Below are 17211 nucleotides of genomic sequence, written 5' to 3'. Positions count from 1 at the left end.
CAGCAGTAGTACACCGTGCACACGCCTGCAGATTCAACACCGATTCAACATACATATATATATATATATATATATATATATATATATATATATATATATAATATTATATTTATATATAATATATATTTCTGATTTCCCCTTGCAATGTTTTAGGAACATTTAACTTTATTCTTATTTAATGATTTAATATATTTATATAGAATATTTAAGAATATTTTATATAAAATATTTAATTTCCTGCGATTATTTCTGCATTCTGTTCGACTGTGCTTTTGCGATATTAATTAATGAATAATCATTAGTTGCATTGCTTTTACAATAATTGTATTGTAAAAGCACAAATATCTCATCTCACAATAAAAAGAGCTAGATAATTATTTGAATAAATTATATATAAGAAAAAGAAAACAAATTAAAATAATAACAATAATAATAATGCAACATCTGCACAAAATATGCTCGTATTTTCATGCAGGCAGATATTTCGCTACCCTGACTGCAGCGTTAGGACCCTGATATAGTCATTCGCTGCGCGTCGGATGCTGCACTGCAGATCCTGAGCTGGCGATGAATGACCTTCGTTGTTATTTATTTATTTTATTTTATTTATTGTTGTATCGCTTAACGTTACCCCAGACCACAGTTTAGTGCTTTTTTATTTAACCTTGTTAGAGATGCCGCTTGGCCGTGTTTTAACAGTGCTGATGGTCTGGAGCTCCCCACAGATCATCATGATTAGTCGAATATGACCTGATAATATAACTTTCAGTGTTTTGCAGATCATATTTACTTGAACTGAACATTGATGTCTTGGGAAAAGAAATGTCAAAGAATGTACCGAAGCTGCATCAGTTTCCCAGTAACGTAAGTATGAGACAACAACACTTCTGTTTTCTTTTAGAAAAAAGTTTTTGAAAACCTGAAGATTTTTTTCTGAATACATAGCTAATTAATACTGTATAAATATGGTCTTATAACGTTACATATAAATATATAGCTGCCTTTTAGTGGTGCCTCTGATCCTATTTGGAGGTCTGTGACATCTGACAGACTGAAAACCCCAGTAGACTACCATTGCATGCCATGATGAATCATTAGACTGGTGTCTCTGATTTACTCCTCTTTACAGTGCATTGAAACACATGATGTACAGCTTTAGACTGATTTGTACTGGTTTGGATGGAGGTCTCTAAATGTTACACTTTTGCAGGTTGGTTGGGAGGAACAGATGTTGCCAGGGAGCTGATGTCAACGGCTGACAACCATTGGGTGAGAGATAGTTCACACCAATGTAGGGTGACCATACGAGCCATTTTCCCAGGACACATCCTTGCCGGGATTTCTATATTGCCTATATTGGCAATCTATATTGCGAATGGCTCGTATGGTCACCCTATACCAATGAAAACTTAAAACAGTAGCTTTGAATGTCTCTAAATGTCTATATACATTCACAGGTTGGATTCCAGCGGGATGGCTGAGTGGGTAAGAGATGGTTTCTCATGCCTGTGAATTTGCAAGTATGGCCCATTATAATGTCTTAACAGTTAGTTTTATTTTCAAGGTTTTTAACTAAGGATTTGAAGCCAACACAGACATTGTCTCCAGCCCATGAATGAACACAGAGGTGAGTGTCCTAACAGTGCTGATGTTTTATCAGGGATGTGCGGTCATGATTCAGTAGACTAGAGTCTCTGATGACAACATGAAGCTCTTCACATTTCTCTGAGCACTGCTTTTGATTATGAAAATGTGTTTATTACGAAGAACTTCTAGTTAATGTTTTATCTTTTTTTAGGTTGACACAAAGCCAGAATGATGTTTATATTCCCTTGAATCTGTCCCTGTGTAAGTACTGGCCCAGTAAACTTCCCTCTGGTTATAATTGGGTGTTAATGATGATTGCGTTGTTCGGTTCCACTGAAACTCAATGAAGTAACTTTCTCGCGGCGCACTGAAACACTCACAGGCAACTAATACACTCATTCCCCCTCTTTGTAATCTAATACACTTGTTTTCTTTCGAGGACAGAAGTTGATGCAGTGGCAGAAGAGTTGTGGCCGGTTCGCAGCACAGTGGTGAACTGTAAAGCTCCTCTGTAGTTATTGTTATCATAACTTATACACTTGTGTTTCAGTGTCATTGTATGTCATTCAAAGGACAGTTTGAGAAAGTAACGGCTTGTTTTTGACCTCATTTCTTTGTATGCTGCATTCTCAAAAAATGTACAGTTGTCTTTTACATCTAATAAAGACCACTATTACAGCTATATAGTCATTGTTTTTTAATGGGAGTAGCAGGGCCAGCTTGTAATTTCATGCCTTAATCGTATTCGTGTTCTTGGATAAGGTCAAATATTAGTGCAAATGCTTTTGGGAGTCATTCTAAAAGTAAATAGCTTTCACGCCATGTAGCAGATTTGCACCCTATACATGATTAATATGTAAAAATAAATAAATAATATATAGTATAACTTAATGAAATTGATTACTCATGAAATTCTGATATGCTATCTAAATTTTACAAAATATATATTTGAAGATTAAGAATAAAGTCAGTATAAGATAGAATTTTTACTTGTGTGACTTTTGAAGTACAACACATGGACGTGATGAATTCGACATGACATTCCTCTCTTCAGCTGCTGTTTGTTAGGAATTGCTGAGGACTTTTATTATGGAAAGAGTTCAGTTACTCAGCGTCTATTATATTTGAATTCATTCTACTTGACTCAATTTCAGTACACGCTATTTTTTTTGTACACATTTTTTGTAACAGACCTACGTTTTGGAAATATATACATTTTAATAGTTTACACACGGACTGTCACAACTATACAGAGCGAAGGTCAGCAGTCACTAATGTAACCGCTTCTGTTCTGTACGTAGCGGTGCGTAGCGACGCCCGATCTGTGAACGAATCTTCCATTTGAGTCGGATCTTTTCAATGAATCTTTTGTCGAGTCAACGACTCCAACTCATTGAAGCGTATTTCTTTTATTATATAGTAAAAGTTCTGTAGTATTCTGAAATAGGCATTGAAAAAGCGTTCTAGCTAAACCTGACATTGTACACTATAAATATATTTGGCTCTGTGAAGAATTGCTTGTCGCTTTACATAAAAAACATCACAATGCATAAATATAAGTGTGATAAAAATTTATGGCATATATTTCAGCTAGTCTCTCATAAACACGTATGATTCGAAACAAAATACTCGTAAATAACAGCAGTACGTGTCTTTATTATACGGCTTTAATATGCCCGGCCCGGGATATCAGACAAAAACACGGTAAAAGATTCACTGAATTGATTAGTTGAACCAGTTCTTTCAAATGAACCGAGTGAAAGAACCGAATCTCCGTTTCTTTCACATTCCCATTACTAGACAAGCAAACCAGCTCGTACACCGCAGGGACTAAGTTATCTCAGTCAAAACTCTCTGAATCTTTTGGACTTTAACTGGACTCTATTTTCGCATCTTGTCGAGCTGTTTACGTGCTGAAACGTTTTTTTAAACACGTTTCTGCCGGGTGCTGATGAACAGGAATGTGAAGCTGGCTTCGATAAGTGAACTCAAATGTTTTTTTTTTAAAGTGAAGCCGACTGTGATGTGTGGAAGATGTATCTGCTTGTCCTGACTGCAGTCATATAAAACTGAAGATTTGGGGTCGCAGATTTGTTTGATTCTCCGGTCGCTAGTGTTTCTTCGTTCAACATCGACACAGTTTAGCGTTTAAAGGTGCGGAGTCACTCGGCTTGTTCAGACATGCTAACAGACGCCGTTTCGCCTGAGGAGCATGCTTGGAGAGCTAAACAAAAATAAATGAAAACCAATTGCCACAGTAATATTGTTTCGTTTTATTTTTTATTAAAAAATTATATAAATTTCCTGTCATTGAGTGATTTGCACAGGTGTGGCCATCGGTTGTTTTCTGGTTCATTTGCTTTAATACAAACACACCTTAATACAGGTCTGTTGAGGTCTCATTGTTTAGATGCCTTCTTAGACTTGTGGCAGTGTAAAACTTTATATATGTCTTATTAAAGGAACACTCAATGTCGTTTTTTTTTTTTTACTTTTTAATAGCTATACCATTAGATAAAGAGGTGGCTGTGCTTATTTCTGCTTTATACTATAGTTATTAATGTGTAATTATCAAATATTTCACCCTTTTCCCCCAACACATTCTGATTTTTTTTTATATATATATATATATATATATTATAGTATTTTTATTTCCTCATTTGTGCATTATAAAGTAGTGGTGTAGACATGACTGCAGTTGTAGGGCGAGTTTGGGGGTGGGTCAGTCCAGCGAATCTGTACTCCTCATGGGGCAATCATGCCAAACCTGAGAAACCCGCAACAACGGAGATTCAGACAAGAAGCAGATGGGGTTTATGGGGACTTACTGCCTTGGTTTGGAGGGGCAAGAACACCAAAGAGGACCAAAAGACAATCACTGATGAATTCTGGGAGGCTGAGGAGACTATCAAGCCATTGGACATTGAAGACCTGAGGGCTGATGTTGAGATTGAGAAAGCAGCCGCCCAAAGCCCCTCGCACTGGTGGAGACGAATGCTTTCATCCAGATACTTTTTCTGGCCCCGGTGGTCAGCATCCACCACGCTCCGCCAGCAGAAATGTGCTGGGTGGAGTGACGGTACATGGGATGGTGATGAAGTCGATGGGCAATCAGAGTATGGGACGCCCCCTCCATCCCCCACGCCACAGAAATCTGCATTCCAGTTCTTCTCTCGCTCATGGAAGGGGGAAATCATGCCTGAGCACTATGATATTTGCTTTAATTTCCTCCGCCACTTCTTTGACTTGTTTGTGGTGGGCTTCCTGACCACCGTATCTCCTCCGACTAAGTTTACTTTGGACGTGCTGGGGGTGCAGGGCGCCCTGAAGCTGTGGCTCCATGGGATGGCCATGTTTCTGGTGTCGACTGTTGGGATGGCCGGACTGCTGTGGGTGGTACAGGAGTACCTGCTGCTGTTTGCGCTGGTCTACGGTATCGTGCAGGCGCTGGTCATCTCTGTCAGTGTACACCAGAGTGAGGCTTCGGCAGAAGGGGATGATGAAAAAGCTGACGGAGAAGTCAGAGAGAGTAAGGAGGAACAGAACGACATTTGGGAGCAGAATGAGCCACAGCGGACAGCTGACGAAAGCAAGAAAGGAGTTACACAAAGCAGCTGATGTCCTGGGAAAAGTGTATTTTGGGTAAGTAGCTGTCTCTGCCCAAAAACCCTGTGCTTTTGTCATAAGGGAAAGGCTTTCCTCTTATCAAATTACGCAAGAAATGCCGATATGAATTTTAATGAAAACTGAAATTAAAAGTTTAATTTAGCTGAAGACCTAATTGTTAACTTATTGTTTTAATTTCATTAGAAATACTGACAGATGATTTGAAAGCTCAGACTTTTTCATAATAAAGTTGCAATGCTTATTGTGATTACTGGAATAATGTTTAGTAAAGTTTGGTTCATGCATCAACTGAAGACAGCATTGACTAAAATATCTATGTTCATCAAAATTAAGATCTATTTCAAATGATAAACTGATATTGTTAATCCCGTCCACACAATCCAAAACTTGAATTTCCTATTGTTTGGTGCACACTTCAAGAACATTAAAGTTATAATACCGGGTGCAAATCACCTGCATGACAGCTGATGCCTGCATGACAGGTTTTAGGAGATCCCATACCAATTAGTAAAAAAAAAAAAAACGTAATTGGTCCCAATCCCGATCCTTGAAATCGGCTCGGTACATCCATACTGTGCACAAAAAGACACTGACACATACCATCGGAGAAGTGCTAATTAAATGTCAGTGTTTTTAGTTAATGTTTGGTCAACGAAACCGAAAAAAAATTATTTTCAAACAAATATTTTTGGTTGCTGGAAATTTGTGCGCTACTGCTTTCTAGTATAAAGTTTGAAAAATAAGTTACACTTTTACTATCATAAGGATTTGAACAATCTTGTAACAGTAGGTATTGAACTTAGGTTTGTCATACGTCCAGCTTTTATGCTACATGCATTAATATAAAATCAAATATAGATCAGTCTTGAGGCTTGTTGAAGAAGGGTGTGCTGTTACTCTAAACCAGGGATGCTCAAAGCTTTTTGCCTAAAATATTAGCTTGAAGTATATCCTTTTAATTTAATAATTCAGTAAACACATTTGCATGTTCTTGCTTGTTTTTGACATGGGTAACTGTTGCAGGTAACCATACATATAATAAGTATATTTCATTTTGATTTTACATTATTTTGATTGTACATTTTTATGATTATTATTACTTTAATTTTAATTAACTTGCAAACCCCCTTCAGTTCTCTCGCAAACCCCAGTTTTGAAAACCCTGCTCTAAAAGTTTTCGCCCCATTTCCTTGCATCGTAACAAACACAGCGAAGTGCTTAAACCCACCAGGAACACTTAAGGTGCTTAGCAGCCACCCACAATGCCAAAATATGAGTTTTGCACTCACACCTTACTGTATGATTTTTGGATGGCTATTTCTCTATCTCACGTTTTTATATATATATATATATATATATATATATATATATATATATATATATATATATATATATATATATATATATATATGCAAGCATCCTAACCTTTGCTGTGAGGCTTGTGGTTTAAATCTTTCACCCAGAGAAAAACAAGCATGACATTTTCAGAGAGCTGTGAAACCTGCTTGTGGTTTTAAACCGTCCATCATTTCCCTGCTGATATAATTTCTGTCTCTCTGAGATGCATTTTCAGATATTGTCCTCTTCCCCCAGAGTGACTCTCTATGGGGATGTCAATATTAATTAATATTAATATTAATTTCTTTGTACACAAATGTATGTTTTGACCTCCAGTTTAAAGGGGTAGTTCATCCTAAAATAAAATAAAAAAAATTATCATTGGCTCTGTGTTTAGTATTTAATTTCATGACATGGCAGAATACCACAATTTTCATGGCAGATAAACAAATAATTATTTTTATTTATATTTAAATTTAAACCACAGTCTGTGCTACTATTTCTTTTCCCTAAAATTACAAGGAATATGGATGCAAAAACACATTAAGTTTCATAAATATAGTCCATACAACTATTTGGTTACATCTCAAGTTTTCAGAAGTAGAGCAGCGAGCGATGTGGCAAAAAAATATTATCAAATACTTTTTTCCATATTATACCATATTGAAAATGTATCACAAAATTCACTTAGGGGAAAAATGCTTTGCACATTTTTGTTAGACCTTGAAAATGAATGTAAACAACTTGTTTTTTTTTCACAATTAAACTCTTCGCAGTAGCAACCTTTTAATTTATGGCACCATCACATTAATTACATTTTTCCATAAATTCTTTGTTTTCCATTTTATTAAATTTTTTCTGGTTTATGTGTTTTATGATTCAATACAATGTTGATCAAATAAAATAAATTAACAATTTAATCAATCTTTTAAAATGCAATCAAATGAAAATTTGAAATGAAAACATTGCATTTTAATATTTTTTGTTAAAAAAGATGCTGCACAACAGAATGTATTTATTAATGAAAAAAAACATGACTTGGTTGAATGATATTCCTCAAAAACACAAAATAATATTATGAATGAGAATTGCATTTTAGTATACAGTAGTAATATGTTTCTGTTATAATTTAGTAACAGAAGTAATATAATCCTGTTATAAGTTAGGCCGAACAGGCGGGTTGTCATGAAGATCTCCTTGTGTATTTGGTGGTAGTTTCTCTCAGGGTAAAGCGTGTAAAGCTGGTGAAGTGATTCTCAGAGCAGCTCTGGAGATGAAGTTCATTTAGATTAATCCATATCTAGTCAAAATGTCCAGGGCTTATCATCATTATCGACATAAATTACATTGCAATCTCGATATGATAGTATTTATTGCTCAGCCCTATTATGAAGTTATACAATAACCATGTGACAAACTGTCCAAGATTTGAACCAATATTGACTTTAATCCATTCTCTCCAGCATAGCTCAACTTTAGAGTGAGTAAATTATGTCAGAATTGCAATTTCTGGATGAACTGTTAAAAGTAGAACACACAAATCTCAATCTTTTCTCGTACTGCAGTGATTAAGCACTTCTGTGTTTCTATCACAGATTGTTGACACGCTGATCGTCCAGTACCTAAATCTTCCACTGAGGATTCGACTGAGCACCATAAATCTACCAGCATCTCTTCATCACAACCTGTGGATTTTTTTTTGCTCACTTTAAAATGTACTTTTAATTTTTCCCAAAACTATTTTTTACGTAGCACAACAGCAGGAGAAGTGGACGAGTAAAACACTAGAATCTACAACCACAGCGATAAAACAACATCTGCCATCTACAAACCATGAAGAATCGTGTACAGAAAACTGAGCACCCAGCAGTCACTGATTGTCTGGGAGTTTCTGAAGGCTGAACCAGTCCAACGACAATTTATTTGTAACTAAACATTACTTTTATATGGTGACCGTGATCCACGCTGTATGTACCGCACATCTGCATGTGACACTTTACTGAACTCATAGCTCAATGTGGCCTTTAACATCATCTTTGGATTGCTTGTATCTGATTGTTCACATGTGTCCTTTCATCTAATGGGCTGAGTCCATTATATCGCCCATCCTTAATTAGTCCATCAGTCCAATCACAGGCAAACTTGCTGTTCTTTTTGAGTGCACTTATAAAGGAACTATTAAATCACTTTCTACATACAGCAAACCTACGCATTATGTTTTTCCGTACTTACGTTTTGGGTTTACGTCATTAGAGCCATTCTGTGTTTGTCGTGTATTTATGTATACAGCATGCCTAGATTGATTTTATTTCTTGATTCATTTCTGTTTGAGTTGATTATATCTTTTGTGCCTCGAAATATATGACACTTTGGCTAGTTCACAGGGAATTATGGGCAAAGAAATTAGAATTAATTTTGCACAAGTGCATACTGACAGCCAATGCTTTTTTGCACATGCATTTCTCTCGCTTGCAAGAATAGCTTTCTCTTGAACGTGTTCAACGGCGTTTTATCTATGCATGAAACTTCTGTCATGAATTACTTTTGCTTTGTGGTACTGGTTTATACATTTCTAGGTTGTTCATGTCAGTTATTTAAGCATTAAAATGTAGTGCTAGAATAGTTTTTCTACAACCTTGACCAATGTAAGAATACGTGTGACCTTTGAAGGTTCTTTAAAATGTGTCTTAACATTTTTGCAAGCCCTGAGTCCATTGACGTACCAGCGAGCTGTGAATAGAAAAGTCTGCTGTAGAGTGAAATGGATTGTAGCTCAAGGTTGTGAGATCTACATCTAAAGTGTTGCACACTGAGTCTTTAATAGACCTTACAGCTAAAATAAACATAATTCTCCCCATTTTTCATGTCTGGAGTATGTTTGTTTATATTAGAGCATGGATACCTGTGGACACAGATTTGATCTGTTATGGGTCACTCAGTCCATCTCAAGTATTTGAATAGTTATTTTATTTCAGTTAACAAACAATTTTTGTTAATAATAACACCACTGATCCACATCTCCGTTCTATGCTGCCAATTTAATTTATGTCTCACTTTCCACATGACTAATCTGAAACGTATTAGCTTCTGAACTCTTAATAATGCATCACATGAATCATTATATTAATGCACATTCCATAAGGACTGAACAGAATCGGGATGAGAGTCAAACACAACCAGGTTGCCATTAAGCATTTAATAGATATAAACAACAATTTAACATCTTGTTTATTCATGTTAAATCCATTCGATGACCATTGCTATGTACATACAGGTGCATTCACAGTAAAGGGATGACAGATGGATGTGAATGCTGGGATGCTGAAGACTGCAGTGACGGTCCTGATGGGAATCAAATGTATGTGACATCATTGGAAAGATGATGCTATGGGTGTTTGGTCTTGGCCAGCATCCGGCCATGCACTCTCTCGTGCGCTTTATACCACAATTAATCCATTTACACTTTAAAACTCAAGTCAAACTACATACACCTCACATATCAGGGTGATCCTCTTTATCACACACAACACATTGCCCCTGTATTTTGTGTAAGGCATGCAAATGAAAGGAAAATATTCTAAATCTACACATTTTAAGATCAATTGCACTGTTTAAAGAAGCAGCTCACTTAGAAATGAAAATTTGCTGAAACTTTAAGCACTCTCAGGTCATCCAAGATGTAGATGAGTTTGTTTCTTCATCTGAACAGATTTGGAGAAATGTATCAGTACATCACCTGCTCACCAGAGGATCCTCTGCAGTGAATGGGTGCCGTCAGAATGAGAGTCCAAACAGCTGATAAAAACATTATAATAATCCACAAGTAATCCACAACACTCCAGTCTATCAGTTACTGTCTAGAGAAGTTAAAAACTGCACATTTCTAAGAAACAAATCCACCATGCATATTTCTCTCCTGATTCAGACAACATGACCGTTTCACTGGAGAAAGCAACATTATGGATTATGGTCTCATATTTTAGCAACAAGCAGTAGTTTGAAATAAAAAAACAACATCACTTCACAAGATGTTAACAGATGGACTGGAGTATAGTATGGATTACGTGTGGATTATTATGTTTTTATCAGCTGTTTGGACTCTCATTCTGACGGCACCCATTCACTGCAGAGGATTCACTGGTGAGCAACTGATGTAATGCTAGATTTCTCCAGATCTGCTCTGATGAACATCTACATCGCGGATGGCCTAAAGAGAAGGACATTTTTAGCAAATATTCATATGTGGTTGAACTATTTCTTTAATTTCACTGCTGCGGTTTATTTTAGGTAATTATCAAGCTGATGATCTCAACTCACATTCAGAATGAAGTCAAGCATCACAGATGTTTCTCTGTCCACTTCACTAAGTTATAAACACATCGATGTCTTTGCACACACATGCCGAGTCTCTGACTGTAGTCTGATTGTCTGAGGGGAGTCTCACTAGAGCTCAATCAAACTCACGACGGCTGATGGAGATGGTTTAATGCGCCCTTGTAAAAAATATCCAAAGGGCTGAGTTCCTGATCCTTGTCATGTTTTAAATTCACTACAGCACAACACATATTACGCTCGAAGGGATATGAAGAAATTGTGACACAGCAAGGCAAATTATATTTGATAGAAAAGTCTGTTTTTACACTGTGTTTATTCCTTTAAAATCCGCTTGATTCAAACTAAAAAGGGTATAACCCTCCTGAATCATATTTTAATCCATTAATATATTGATGGTGGACACAAAACTGATAAGATCAAGTTGTTAAACGCACACAAATAAATATAGATTTAACAAAAGAATTAAAAACCAATATCCTATGTACAACAAATTTTCTGCAGCATTCAGATCGCAAAAAAACAGTCTTCTCCAGGTCATCAAACTGATGACGGAGGAGAAAACGAATCACATTGCAATGCTCTACAAGCTTTCATTCATCAAAAAGCCTTTGACACTAAGTGATGGTGTGATGTAATCAGATATGAGTGAGGGATTATGAATGTAGTGCCCACGCCGTCCGTTACCCTTCCCTCCAAACCGACTCGCCCTCAACTACTAGTGAGGGTTTGTTCCCCCAGAGCTAGGGGGCGCTGTGTTCTCTCCACCCTCCCTCTGTCCATCGCCTCTTCTCCCGTGTCCCAGAATGCAGTGCGCACTTCCGCAGCCATCCTCGTCATCGCCCTCGCTCTCAGAGGAAGACTCGCCGAACTGTCGAGGCTTCTGGTAAACACAGCAACCTGAACACATCAAAGCCATCGTAGAAGAACGTGAAACACAAATAAGCGGAGGACGTTCTATTTAAAGAAACGACGCATTCATTCAACAGGGCGCTTTGAGAAGATGCAGGCCACTTAAGGCCAGCTATTTCAAATCTGGCCCAGATACAGATCCGTCCCACACTGTTTCCAAGTATGAAGCAGATTCTCATTTTCATAAGAAATCCTCGATGAATATCCAAAGTGAAGGAGCATCCATAATGGATTCAGAGCTACGGTAACACAACAAGACTCACACTTTGAAGACCTCCGGCCCAGATGCTCATTGTCCACCGTGTCACTGGACCACTCCACTTTCTTGTCCGTCTTCCTTTTCCTGAGCTTGATGGTCAGGCTTCTGCCCTCCTGGAAGCACATACAACCAGCCCATCATACGGAGGATATTACTTACATTACTAAATGTTACTCCAGATAAGAGTAAACATTAATAGTTAGACGATGATGATGATGATGATGATGATGACAATGACAGCTAAATTTTTCACCTCAACCATTGTTTGGCTTTATGTTACTACTGTAAACAGCAATAAATGAACAGGGGGTCTTACTAAGGAACTGTACTACGGTTACACCAACATCTGCTAGACAGTACACCACAGCAATATCTACAATTCTTGAAATTCATGTAAATACCATGAATGAGGGTAATCCTTTAATATTATGATATGACTATTTTGTCACACCGTTTCGGTATTTTTCATAAAAAATTTGAAAAATAGTCAACTTTAAATAAAAATAAACACATGCACATACATATACATATACATATATACATATATATATATATATATATATAAAATAACAACAGTACATTAACATATAGTTTTTTAACATTTGGAATTAGTTTTTATTGACATTTTTCGCTTGCATTTGAATTTCCTCTAAAGTTTTAGTAATTTTGTTGGATTTGTCATTTTTATTTTACATTATATTCATACATATATAAGTTTTTATTCATTTTAGTTTTCAGTTTATCAAACTAAACTAAAATGTCTACATGCAAATGAGAAAACCAGCTGAAATGCGCATTTTATTTTAAAGGGTTAGTTCACCCAATAATCAAAATTAACTTACCCTCATGTTGTTCCAAACCCATAAGACCTCCGTTTATCTTTGGAACACAGTTTAAGATATTTTAGATTTAGTCTGAGAGCTCGCAGTCCCTCCATTGAAAGTGTGTGTATTTTTAATAGTTTTAAAAAACGAATTTCGGAGGTGAAAATTAATATTCAAATTAAAACATAAATGTGGAAAAAAACGCATGCGGTAGTAGAGGCGTGGTTGTCAGCTTTGTGAGTGGGTGTGCTAGCGCGCCTGAGGGTTCAGGGACAGGTCACAGGAGTCACACTGTCTGGCACAGCATCACTGCTGAAAGTTGACGCGTCTTCATGGAAGATGGTTGCAAGTGCAGAGCCCAACTCGACCGCAGCAGAGAAAATGAGATAAAATTGTTGACCCGCGAGATAAAGTTGTATGCAAGCTTTTTAAGATACAGTTAGCATACCATTCAACCATGAGGTCACATCTCAAAAATGTGCACCCAAATGAGCATTTTATAATGTGTGGAACTCCAGCTAAACAGTCATGTCTTGACACTTAACGTTACTTTGCATCGCCCGCCACAAGCTCTTTAATTGTCTGCAACACGACAAGAGGCCATAACGGATAAATTAATTTCGTTCATTTGTAAGGACATGAGACCAATCAGTATCGCGGATGGGGCAGGCTTCGGGGAGTTCTGTCAAGCAATGGATTTGAGGTTTGATTATTTATCGTTTCATGTCAAGGAAAAGTTCCATGTTAACCACAGCACAGCTCGCTCAGAGCATTCAATGTCAGTTCTATATGCTGTAAAACTTCAATTAATATTAATAATATTTGTTTCAATCACTGAATGAAGCCTGCCATATTTGGGACAACAGTCGCGACCTTAAATTGATTGCACAAAACTCTTGATAAGCACTCAAAATTTGTTTGTTCATTTAAACCGTTATGCACAGAGAACGTGAGGGTGAGAGAGCGTGAGGTCTGCAGCCTTGGCCATTAGTTGATTTCCTTGTTTTTGTGTAGGTAATACGTTGTCATATATGTTTAAACTTAAATAGACTACCTATACAAATAGTTATGTCTATTTGTATTATTTTGTACGGTTATTGACGTAATGCGTGTCATTGACAACATTCAAACAGATGTTCGAATATTCGTGTTTTTTTTTTTGAGGGAATATTCAAACGTAATTTTTGAGCAATTTTGACAGCCTACCGTACACACAGTTTCAATGGAGGGACTGAGAGCTCTCGGACTAAATCTAAAATATCTTAAACTGTGTTCCAAAGATAAATGGAGGTCTGACTGGTTTGGAACGACATGAGGGTGAGTTATAAATTACATAATTATGTTTTTTGGGTTAACTATCTCTTTAACCCCTTTGCTTGCAAACATCGCCGACGGCCCCAGTTTATTATTGTTTCACTTTCACAGCACGTTAAACATCACTCTCTTACTTGTTCTGGACAAACTGTGCATCAATTGAAAGTATAAAGACTCTAGCTTTGATATTTGACAAATATTTTGATAAAACATTCGTTGCAGTGACAGTTATTTAATAATTTATGTCAGGAGTGCAAAATAATAAATCCGTTTGTTGGCACATTTTGAATAGAAATTCACCACTCATTCATATTTAGTCACGTCAGGAGCTGTTTATTTGTGTTCACATAGACTCACTGAACAGCGTCAATAAGGATTTATAGACAAAAGATGCATATCTGCGGAGATATATGGATATATTTACTGATGTTTACTTCATATTTCTTCAGACAGAAAAGTCCTTTCTATTCATTTTCCACTGATTTACACGATCTGATGATAAACAGCCTCTCCCAGCGCTGTCTCTGTGTGTTTGCTCCTCCTCAGTGCTCATGTGTGTGTCAGACAGACTCTGACTCTGAACAACACTGAAACACCTATGTACACACAAAATATCCGAATAATAAACCCACAATTATGATAGAAAAGCTTGGTATGAGATTTTCTTGAGATCTGGGGTGTTTTTATATAAAAAAAATTGAAAATGTACATCTGAAATGCTAACTTGTGCAGTGATGTAAAAGGATATAAATAGCATATTTTTACAACAGTAAACGACCAAATTCCACCCCTGTTCGCTAAATGAAGTAATTACAAACACTCAATCGGTGTTTAAAGAGAGTCTTAAGTAAAAGTTTACTAATAATTTCATAAATTGTCTGATGTAGCTTGATGCTAACGTTAGCTCTAATGCTACTAATAGCAGGTGCATTTCTTCTTCATAACGCATTTTTGTCACAATAATTCACATAAGGTCGTAAGAAAATGTTTCGATGTATTTTTATAGTAAGACTTTTGATAAATAAGGGCTAAATGCATAATGAGACTGAAGTGAGGTTGCAGTTTAGTGGATTGTAAAGCTTGAAATAACCACAACAAAGGCTGATAAAGGTGGAATAAAAGCAAAAGAATAATTATAAAAGAATAATGCGGATGATGTGTCATACCTGGTGGAGGTGTGAAAGACTTGTTTGGTGAGAACAATAGAATAATGAATCGGGGAGTTTTCAAAGCCAACACACATACAGAGAGCACACAAGTGTTTATATGTGTGATCTTACAGGGATGACAAGTGCCATACATCAATCTGATTAGCCTTTTCTAAAAACACACATGACATGGCCTTAGAAAATATTTCAGAAAATTCACAGTTTTACAGATTAGATTATGAAAATTTCATATGAAGCTTTGGTAGATTTGTGGCTTTAGCTACACTGTTTCTCTAAACTCATATCCTACATCAACAATTTTTTTAATACATTTAAAAAATGTGTTTTTTATATTTTTATTTTTGTTTTTATGTTTGAGCTTATATATCTCTATTATCATAACAGTCAATGAGTGATTCTGATTCCTGACCAGTAAACTTTGAAGTTTCAGCTTTGTGAACAAATTATGATTGCCGTATTTTTCGGACTATAAGTCGCACCTAAGTATAAGTCGCATCAGTTCAAAAATACGTCATGACGAGGAAAAATACATATATAAGTCGCACTGGACTATAAGTCGCATTTATTTAGAACCAAGAACCGAGAGAAAACATTACCGTCTCCAGCCGCAAGAGGGCGCTCTATGTTTTCAGTGTAGACTACAGGAGAACTGAGCAGCATAGAGTGCCCTCTCGCGGCTGGAGACGGTAATGTTTTCTATTGGTTCATTTTAAATTAATTTTGATAAATAAGTCGCACCTGACTATAAGTCGCAGGACCAGCCAAACTATGAAAAAAAGTGTGACTTATAGTCCAGAAAATACGGTATGTATCTAGTCAGAAAGAATCATGAGCACAAACCTTTTTATTTTGGGTATGTAATTTCTGTCTCCATGCCAAAAAATGGGGGGTGACTGGTAAGAGGTTAAACTGTGTTCTGAAGATAAACTGAGTTCTCACTGGTTTGGAATGACATGAGGGTGAGTTATTAATTATGTTATTTTGATTATTGGGTGAACTAACCCTTTAAGTAACAAAAATGTTTATTTTTAAGGTTTTATATTTAGTTATCTGTAATAACCCTAGCACTACCGCGTGCACTTTTTGTGCGGTGAGTGTTGTAAAAGTGTTCAAGTGCTGTAAAAAGCTTTCATGACTGAATTTATTTTTTGACGTCAGTAATAATAACAATCGCAGTTACTAACCTAAAAACCGCGGTTACCACGGTACATATCTCACAGAGGATGTCTGTTGTGATCATAACACACTGTCAAACCAGAAGATGAACCTTGCTGAACATGCTGCTCACTGACCAGGCCTTATGCTGCTGTCTAGTCAGTCTATAAACCACTCGAAGTGCGAACCACAGAACGATGAGTTACTAACAAGAGCCCTCGGAGTTCTTGAGCCTGAATGATAGGGTGTAAGTGTGTCTCGGGATGGTGTCTACACTAAGTAGGGCACAGTACCTGCTGGGGTGGAGGCGGTGTGCCCATCTGAACGGTCTCCGTTATCGTCTCCGTTATCGTCTCACTCGATGTCCTTTGCATCTCCGCCATAGCGCTGATCAAACCCCGATAAACCTCGGTCGACTAAACTGATTAAAGTCTGCTCTCGGTTTAAAGGATATTAAAAACGGTTTGCGTGTCAGGATTTCGAGCTGGACCAATATGAATCAGAGACGAACGCATGAGATGAATATGCACCAGTCTAGTCATTCCTCGGAAGGACGCATTTACGGATGGACCAGTTCTCGAAGCTGACTGTGTTTCAAAAACAAGTCAGCCGACTACCTAGACAGGATTTTTAGACAATATAGTAGTGCTTGGAGTCAGCTCAGCAGACTTGTATATTTAAATATGCTGTTGAC

At 36.9% G+C, this 17211-nt stretch overlaps 2 protein-coding genes and 1 long non-coding RNA gene across 3 annotated transcripts; 2 read left to right on the top strand and 1 right to left on the bottom strand.

The window, feature by feature from the left end:
- Nucleotides 1–491: 491 nt before the first annotated feature.
- On the top strand, nt 492–2269 carry LOC127935619 (uncharacterized). The gene is made up of 6 exons (XR_008148130.1): nt 492–864; nt 1211–1269; nt 1458–1485; nt 1565–1627; nt 1799–1848; nt 2032–2269. It is a non-coding gene; the product is annotated as an uncharacterized LOC127935619 (long non-coding RNA).
- Nucleotides 2270–3362: 1093 nt separating this feature from the next.
- LOC127935646 (uncharacterized) lies at nt 3363–9409 on the top strand. The gene is made up of 2 exons (XM_052533728.1): nt 3363–5229; nt 8148–9409. The coding sequence occupies exon 1, from the start codon at nt 4276–4278 to the stop codon at nt 5203–5205; it is 930 nt and encodes a 309-aa protein (XP_052389688.1). The 5' UTR covers nt 3363–4275; the 3' UTR covers nt 5206–5229; nt 8148–9409.
- Nucleotides 9410–9729: 320 nt separating this feature from the next.
- On the bottom strand, nt 9730–17119 carry LOC127935647 (E3 ubiquitin-protein ligase PPP1R11). The gene is made up of 3 exons (XM_052533730.1): nt 16811–17119; nt 12060–12168; nt 9730–11784 (listed from the first exon to the last, which is right to left on the bottom strand). The coding sequence occupies exons 1-3, from the start codon at nt 16898–16900 to the stop codon at nt 11603–11605; spliced, it is 381 nt and encodes a 126-aa protein (XP_052389690.1). The 5' UTR covers nt 16901–17119; the 3' UTR covers nt 9730–11602.
- Between the last annotated feature and the right edge of the window lie 92 nt (nt 17120–17211).

The sequence above is a fragment of the Carassius gibelio genome, chromosome A19, assembly GCF_023724105.1.
Source record: "Carassius gibelio isolate Cgi1373 ecotype wild population from Czech Republic chromosome A19, carGib1.2-hapl.c, whole genome shotgun sequence".
NCBI lineage: Eukaryota > Metazoa > Chordata > Actinopteri > Cypriniformes > Cyprinidae > Carassius > Carassius gibelio.
Note: the sequence above shows the minus strand (reverse complement) of the source record. Positions and strands in the feature narration are given on the sequence as shown.

Coding starts and splice junctions, on each gene's coding strand:
- LOC127935646 (XM_052533728.1), top strand. CDS start 4,276: ATGACTGCAGTTGTAGGGCGAGTTTGGGGGTGGGTCAGTCCAGCGAAT.
- LOC127935647 (XM_052533730.1), bottom strand. CDS start 16,900: ATGGCGGAGATGCAAAGGACATCGAGTGAGACGATAACGGAGACGATA. Junction 12,169..16,810: donor CACCGCCTCCACCCCAGCAG/GTACTGTGCCCT, acceptor ATGTGCTTCCAG/GAGGGCAGAAGCCTGACCAT. Junction 11,785..12,059: donor GGGCCGGAGGTCTTCAAAGT/GTGAGTCTTGTT, acceptor TGATGTGTTCAG/GTTGCTGTGTTTACCAGAAG.